Here is an 8,810-nt window from a genome sequence, read left to right as displayed (position 1 = left end):
ACAAAAAGAATACTGACAGGATGAAGCAAATAACCTGGACCCCACATTAAGCCAAGTTTTCAATGCAGGAGATCTTTAAAATGCGCTGTGAGTTAGGCAAGATAGCCCATGATCACCCAGTGTTCACCGTGTCCAGATATTTAAGGACCTAGCTCAGATCACCAGGAGGTAAAAATAATCAAATCTCAGACTTGATTGGGAAGACCTCCAACTCTTTTCCCACAGCACTTCCATTAAATGCACAAAACCAAATGCAGGCCATAATACATCGACACCAAGACTCCATAAAAACACTTAGTTATCGTACATTTATTTTTAACATAGCACCCCAGTTTCACATCATGTACATTTTCCAAAGTTGGAGATTTTTAACCTACTATGTTCTTCACAGACTTTCCAACAAGTGTGAAAAAGAGGCAGTAAGGTTAGTTTGAGTCTACAAGTCACAATCCAAATATAGGTTACCCTATATTTATTTATGCTTAAGACCAATATACTTTATGTTCCCAAGGCCTAGCAAATGAACAAAACTCTGGCTAAGTAAATTGCTAACACAACTTGTTAGCACATTATCATGAGGAGACAGAAGGCATCAAATATATATATACTCTGCTGTTACTCATTTTACTGTTCAATGTACCTGCAGTGACAAAATACACACTCTTACTCTCGAGGTTAAAATAGACCATCAGCTCATTCTCTCTCCCGGCCCACTGTCGTGAAGACTAACATGGCTCTTTCTGTCTCTGGCTTTCTGGAACATATCTGTGCTGAAGACAAACAGAATGGCAGAATGCCGAAGAAAAGGGAACGCCCAGTTCCCAAGATGGGTACAGTTGAAGCCCTCACACAAGCTGCCTTAAAACAAAATGAAAACAACACAACTCGGCTGATCCAATCGCCATGCGATGGGGCTCTTGCATCAGATGCACCATTCCGAGGGCAGAGCTCCAGAGCTCCGGGAAGGCCCTTTAGGGTCCAGTCCTGTCAGGCAACTGAGTACTGGAGTAGGCCGGAACTGGCCCCTGAATTTCCCTAGCGTCGAACTTGCCCTCGAATTCCAATTCAAGCCCTCTTAAAAGTCCCCGTCCTCTGGTCTCCAGAGTCATGAGCCCATTTTCTCCAGCTTCCCACAGCCGTGAACTTAGCTTAGAGCAAGACAGGAAAACTCATAAAACACAAAAACACTTTCCCATTATTAAGAACAGAGCAAGGTTTCTGTAAGTAGAACAAGTCCTCTCAACCGAAACCCCGCGATGCCTTTTAGAAAAGTTTCTTTCGTCATCATGTATGTCGGCAAATGCAGAAAATAACTATATAAGCCTAACAGGAGCCATGTGCCTGGGATGTCTTGCCCGCAGTAACACACTGGCTGTTCCAGGGAGCACTTGTAAGGCAACCTCTGAAGGCCGATCTTGGAGGAGGGCAGCAGCCCCCGGACTGACTATGCGCGGCTTTTGAAGTCCAGTCCCCCACGTCTGTTCTTTTGCTCTTGGAGGGGTCACAAAACTAGATGCATTTCTCATTGCAAACAAGCAAAGCAGGGTGGCTCATAGAGCAAGACTCACATGCACACTGCCGCCCATGGCCGAGCTGCTGGTACTGGCGAGCAGTAGCCCTTAGCCTGTGCCTAAAGACAAGATGCCGCCTTGGAATTCCAAAAACCCAAATCCCCACCCCTTACTAGGGAACTTGAACCACATCAAGTCATGATGCAAAAAAAAGAACATAATAAAACACCCATAGCTAACGTGTAAATTCAAAAGATCCTTGGAAATCGGAGTTTTAAAAGAGTACACTTAAAAGGGAGTAAGCCGGTTGGAAAGGGAAACCAAAGTCACCTCTGCTCTACTTAACGAGAGGAGAAAAAGACCTTTCAACTGATACTACATTCTGTTCACATTCATAATGTTCAAACCACAACCTACTAAGCCCTACTTGTCAATAATATGGGAAGATCTGGTCACTCTGGTATTTGAAATTCTTTTTTTTCATACTTTTAAAATCACATTCCTTTGGTGATGTCTAGTCAGGAGGTGTGACTGAAGTTTGTTTTGAACAAATGTTTTTAGCTGTTAGGTGTTATACTGTAACTGAGACCTTTCCAACTACTGCTTAGGAGAAGACTTTTGTAAATGCCTGTCTTAATTGCAAGAAAAACATCCGTTCCAGGTTATTTTCTTATTGATCTTCTGAGTGCACATCTCTTATTACCATGGTTGTGAGATCGTTTAAGAAACAAATTATCATTTATAAACAGACTATAGAATCAAGTCACATATGAAGAGTGCTTTATGATAGTTCAGACATTGGTAGGAAATCAGAGGACAATTCATGTTTTTTACTACTCCCCCTAAAATATGCTGAAATCGAACATTTGCAACCCACATAACCGAAGATACAGCGAAGAAAACTGTAACTTACTACATATTGAATTCATTTCAATCGCAGTAGTCTATTTTAAAAACAAACTCCCATAAGGAATACAGGAATGGAATCCATTCAAAGCAACAGCTGTCAAAAGTTCTGCCAAGAAACTCAGAGTAATTTATTGCATCATGAAAGGTGAGGTGTTCAGAAGAACAAATAGTTCAATCATACTCTTTCCCTTCAAATTTTATTTTTTGCTTCAATCTAAGAGGAATATCTAGATCTAAAACTCACTGAAACGTGTTTTCATACTTTAAAACTTACTAAGTAAATAAAATTCAACATGGTAAATAGAAGAAACCCTTCTAATCTATTTTTAGTATTGCTAGAGGCTGGAGGACTTGACTTAGAATCCCTAAGATCAGCTGGCATCCCAGCTCTGCCACTAGTTACCTCCTTCTATGGATTCTCGGGCTAGAAAGTGTGGCTTCCCCAAGAGCAAACTGCAGGAGACGGGTCCAAGTCCTCTCCGCTCGGACATCCCATTCTCCAATGAGAGTAAAATGGGCTTCCAGCCAAGATGTCTCCTCTCCCGATCAGGCCCGAAGCACCTCTCTAATATTTATAAAGCGGTTAGATCTTTCCAACTAAAGCGAATCCAAGTATCTGCCTTGATCACAACATGCACTTCCATTCCAGATATCCACCTTCTGCTTTGGCTTCATATCCAATGGACAGGGAGGGGGCAAAAGCAGTAGGCCACATACAAGGCACATGAGGGTACCTGGAAGCCTGCTGTCGATTCCTGCTGCGCTTCCCGCTTTGGGGCACCAGGACCCTATGGAGGAGGACCACTCAACAAGCAGCTTATTAAACCTCCACGGACGGGGGGCAACACCGACCTTCTGTCCATTGAATTCTGCCCAACGAGCAGGTCTAATTTGGGAGTGGTTTTATAGAAGAGGGCTAACGGTGACTTCACCAACTCAGCCTTCCTACAAGTCACATTAAAGGCTCACAGGAACATTAACAGGAGTTATAGTCCTACATTAAAAGTGCATATCCTAAGAAAACAGCGGAACAGAAGATGAGCACTAGTCGGGTAATCACAATAGTGTGTACTTGTTTTCTCTTTTAAAATCCACTTCTGAGCACCTAATAAACTGTGGTCACTGTTAAGTGCAGTCAAGAAAGCTGGGCATAGACATTACTGATGTGGGCTTTAATGCGGCGCTCATCTTAAAATACGGGTGACGCTATGTGACTCATGGGGCTTTAACGGTCCAACGCGAGTTTGTTCCTTTAATGAAAACCAAGCCAAGTAAACAAAACCCGAACATCCTAATTTGTCTCACTGCGGCATGGACTAATTGGGGAAAAACATCTCAATATTTCTTAAATTTAGAATAGTGACTAACATTCTTTCATTTGTGTGCCTGCTCAATGGCTATGCGGCGCTATCTCGAGTGAGTGTGTATGTCCTGGAAGATTAGGAGATGAAGTGCCAATGTCAGTCTTTCCTGGATGGAACATAACAAACGGTAATCATGCTGTCAAATGTGTGCAACGAGGACACTTGATAAAATTCCTTACAGTCCCCAGGTCTCAGAACATGGGAAAGGAGGTTACCTAAAAAATTTGCACCGCCCATTTATAATCTTAGGAAGGGTTTTAAATGACTTCAAACCCCTCCCCGAGGGGCAGAAAAGGCAACCAAAAGGGAAGGAAAGGGAGAACAGAGAAATAGTTCAAGTTTTTTGATTTTCAAAATCAAATCAATTCCAAATCATCCTTTAATACACACAGAATAGAACCACCAACTTATTTTTCTTCGGGAAAACATCATCTGTTTGAGCCTTTCTCTTCTGTTATTAAGCTATTGATAAAGCTGGCAAGTAAAATAAGGAAGCATTAAGTAAACACCCACTTATTCTAAGAGCCGTCAACCTACTGAAACCGGAGGCTTGATCCCACATACCGCAAACCCATCCTAAAGCACTTCAGAAAGGACCGTAGGCACACCCCACCCGTCTACTCTAAGAATGGGTAAATTAGTAAAATGCACAAGAGGCGGTATTTCTTATAATCAGTCTCTCAAAGTGATGTTAAAGCAGGCATGCCCTGACCCCTGTGAGGGTCGATCGATTCCCACTTTGAACTTGAGCTTTCAGGGGGAGCAGGTGATCAAAGTTTCTACAGCATGCTGGCGTCTGCAATTTGAGTTCATGGTTTTACATCACACATGCTGGAGTCAGCTTGGGCTCCGCTGGGCTGTACATAAACCAATCACTTCCCCAGGGTGCACTTCACACGGAACGAACAGTTGTACCCCCAGAGTGAAGATGGGGTTTCTTTCATTATTTCTTTGTACTCAATACAATCACAATTCAGGTTAAAATAACAGGGACAGAAATAACTCACAGAGTTGTTGGAGTGCTGGTAACAACCAGTTCCCCTTATTCCCCAGGTTGAATACCTGGGTTCAAGCAACAAATATTTATCAGTCCAAACAATCTCTTCAGCCTTTTGCATCTGACGGGCGGTTTCCAAATACATGCATTTACAGGTATGTTATCCCATGCAGGATAAAAGTAGAGATCTGGCAACTATTTGTTCAATTTAAGCGGGTGAGGCAGTTAAAAAAGCAGATTGCTCGTGCACAAAAATTTACATGAAAGGACCGAGTTCTGTGAGCTGATGGCCTGGTTGGGCCAAGTTAAATAGATCACTGACAAAACTTTCACTTTACAGAGGTGCAAAGACCCAATAAATCTCTGCCATCCAACGGAAAACAATAGTTATGTATTATTTATAGCTAGATATAATGTCAAAATGGCACTAAGAAGCAGTTTTGGCATATGGTGGCAGAGGGCACAGCGCCAGTCTAAATCTGATGCTCTTGTTTTAGTTTTTGTTTTTATTATCATCATGCCAAAGACTATCCAGTTGGAATCCCAATTATTCAGGAAACCAACCTACTGTATTTGATATACATACAAAAATAAAACAAGCATCCTGAAGGTACTAGGTTATGAGGTTTTATACAAATCATAAATTCTTCAAATAAATAATGCTCTAACTTGTTTTCATTTGCTAGAAGATTGGTTTTTGGTAAGGAGAAACATCTAACAACTTGAGGAAGTATTTAAGAATGTGAGATAAATTCCACTGATAATTACAATTTCAAGTGTGATAACTGGTTGTATTTTTTCCACCAGAGTAAAAGGTACAAGTGAACTACAAGAGAAAAGGAAATATGGATTATATTCTGCCGCTCACAGCTTTTCACACAGTCTTGGACATCTATGACAAGTAGTTGGGTTGAAACATTCAAAGGAAAGATCTTGGCAGAAAAAGCCGCCCACTGTTACTTGAATCTTGGGGATTACAACACAGTGACTGGACGAAGTTGTTCCAATTGGTTTTCCAATGCAATCCGTTCTTGATGAACCTCCTGATTTGTACAAAACAGAGAGAAGAAAACAAAAAGCAAAGGGGTCATTTCCTGGGTTCATCCCTACTTCATCAGATATTAAACAGAAACTCATAAGTGGACCCCAAAACACTGAAGTCCCACATGACTCAAGGACAAGTAGACTGTAAGGCATCATATTTAAAGCTGGTGATCAGACCAAGGCGGCTTCACAATTTGTCATCTCTCAACTCCCTTCTGAAGATGAGGAAGTGAAATTGACTGACACCACCCCCGCCTTAATCTCACCAGCAGTTTTAATAGGATTAGTGACTGGCAGAGGATGATGTTAAAAATCAACAGACAGACTGGGAGAGAGCAGAAAAGCAAAAGCAGACTGCTACTAGTGAGAGGTAAGCCAGCAGGACTCAATTTCTAGCTTCAATCTCTCGTTCCTAATCCAGCACCACACTCCACAGGTCTGACGGATGAGCAAATGCACTGACTATCTGCCAAAATCTCATCTTGGCTCCTGCACAAAATACAACTTAAGGTGTGACTGCATGGCTAATGTCAGGGAGAAAGAAAGAGAGGATCATCCATCTGCTATTTGGGAATTCAAACTTTCAGCCCTAAAACAGATTTATTGGCAGGAAGAGAGGGGGACACGTAAAGGCATTCTTAAGTACAATCAGTCGAGATGGGAAAGACCTCTGTATAAAGGCTCAATTCTGAGATGCCCCAGAAGAACCAACATATTAACAGTCCAAACAGAACTCAACAAGCGTTTGTTCACCCTCCCCTCCTACCCAGCCATCCAACAGTTCTTTGAGTATCTATCTACTATGGGCCAGATTCTGCTCTAGGTATGATAGTACCAGCAAAGAACAAGACAGATCAGACCAATGCCCTCACAGGGCTTGCACTCAAATGGCTAGAGAAAGACAATAAAGAACAAGATACCTTCAAAAGGAAAGAAATAAGATGACGTAATAGAGGAATCTGGAAGAAAGGTGGGAGTGGGTGGTCAGGAAAGGCTTCATAGAGGTGACGCTATCTGACCAGAGACTTGAATGAACTGAGGGGTGAGCCATATGAAGACATGGGGGAAGGATCCTTAGGGAGACAAAATGGCAACTATAAAGGCCCCAAAGTGGGGTGGGACAAGCTTGCTGTGTTTGGTAACAGAAGGGCCTGTGTGACCAGAGGAGAGTGAGCAAGGAAGGCACTGGCAGGAGCTGTAGTCTGAGAGTTAGGCAGAGACCTTGTGGACAGAGTAAAGAGCGTGGACATCATTCACAGTACAGGGGATAGCACTGTGGGTTTTAAACCAGGGAATGCATGTGGCTAAACTTAGAATTCAAAATACTCACTCCAGCTACTGTGTAGATAGTGGATTGGACAGCAGGGCAAAAGCACAGGCAGGGAGTAGTTGCAAGGTTACTGCATGGACCAAGGTGAGAAATGAAATGGCTTTGATCAGGGTAGCAGCCATAAAGATGGGGAAAACTGGATGAATTCTGGATACATTTTGAATTTAGAACTGATAGGACTTGCTGATAATGTAGGAAAGAAGGAAGGGGATTTGGGATTGAGCAAGTGGGTAGCTAGTAGTGGTATTAATTGAGAACAAGATTAGATGAGAAATCAGCATTTCAAAGGGAAGGTTGGGAAGGAAGCGTCTGACATGTGTACTGGATGTATTAAGAGAGAATGGTGAGTAAGCAGTTGTGATAGTACGTCCAGGGACCAGAGGTAAGAGAAGGAGAGCTGGAGACATAAATGTAGGATCACCAGCCTATGGATGATCTTCAAAGCCTTGAGACTGTATAATACCATCTAGCAAAAGAATACAGACAGGCTGAAGGTAAAGATGCAACTGAACACACATACCACACTCATTCCCTACTGGAACCCCACCAAGACAATAAAAAGAAGTTTTTGAAGTCACAGACGCACAAGAACAAGTGATACAAATAAAATTTGTAAGCTGGAAGGCCAACAGATGACTTAGCAAATCCAAGAAAAATAAATGTGGGCATTCCACGGCTGCATGGTGGGGTCCTTCCATAAGGTGACCCGAACGCCCCTCTGTTCAAGGGATTCTGCATCTGTAAACTGAGTCAGTCCAGAATGGACTGAGAGGCTGGGACTAAAGCTCCATTTTGATGGTTCTTCAGATTTCTGTTCACTAGGGCTGGTACGTTTCCACTCCTACAAATCAAGTACAGAAAACTGAAATGCAAGCTAAGCATAGGCACAAAACAAGAAGCAACCTGATTTTACAAAGAAGAATCCCTGAAAGACTCAAACTGGCAGCACCAGATTCCTGCGTAGGTGCAAGTGAAGGGAGGAGGAGGACCGCCTATGTAAGTGCTGGTTGCAAGTCTGCTTCGCAAACAGTTAGCTCCCTACAGCGTTCCAGCTACCAGGCCACAACCTTAAGATTTATTTCTTGCAAAGGGACAACATAAGGCCTCTTGACTAGCAGTACAAAGACCCAGTTGAGGACAAGATACTGGACTGGAACTAGGGAGAATAAATGAATGAGTATCCAGGATACAGAGACCCAGAGCCCTCTCTCTCCAATGAACCAAGTCTTTCCCTCCATGTAGGAGACCAAAAAAAGTCTCTTCTCTGGAAACTCCAATCAGATTAAACAGAAAGAGCCAATGATACTGCCTTAGGAGGCTCCCCAACTATGCAGCCCAACCAGACTGAAGACTGAAGCTCAAAGTTGACAAGCCTCACAACATGCTATGTGTTTCCAGTGAGCATTTTCATCCTCCTCCTAAATATAAGCAAAGGACCATCAGATACTGAAGGAAAGCATCTAATGAGAAATAGCTAATAAAACAGAAAAGCAAGTATTCAGGAAGAAGAAAACTACTACCATTAAAAGAAGATATTACAATAATGAAATGAAAATAGGATACCTTTATTTTTTTTTTAACATTTATTTTTGAGAGACAGAGTGAAAGCAGAGGAGGGGCAGAGAGAGAGGGAGACACAGAATCCAAAGCAGGCT

General features: G+C 42.4%; 1 protein-coding gene across 7 annotated transcripts in view; it reads right to left on the bottom strand.

Annotated features, from left to right (window-relative positions):
• Positions 1-289: 289 nt before the first annotated feature.
• Positions 290-8,810, bottom strand: part of REPS2 (RALBP1 associated Eps domain containing 2) — a 219,378-nt gene continuing 210,857 nt past the window's right edge. For all 7 annotated transcript variants that reach the window (XM_045470672.1, XM_045470677.1, XM_045470674.1 and 4 more), the window contains one exon: positions 290-5,824. In XM_045470672.1, the coding sequence (XP_045326628.1) occupies positions 5,756-5,824 (69 nt within the window). In that variant the 3' untranslated portion in view covers positions 290-5,755. The remainder of the gene's footprint in view (positions 5,825-8,810) is intronic.

Source organism: Leopardus geoffroyi, chromosome X (assembly GCF_018350155.1).
Source record: "Leopardus geoffroyi isolate Oge1 chromosome X, O.geoffroyi_Oge1_pat1.0, whole genome shotgun sequence".
Lineage (NCBI taxonomy): Eukaryota > Metazoa > Chordata > Mammalia > Carnivora > Felidae > Leopardus > Leopardus geoffroyi.
This window is presented reverse-complemented; position numbering and strand designations above follow the sequence as displayed.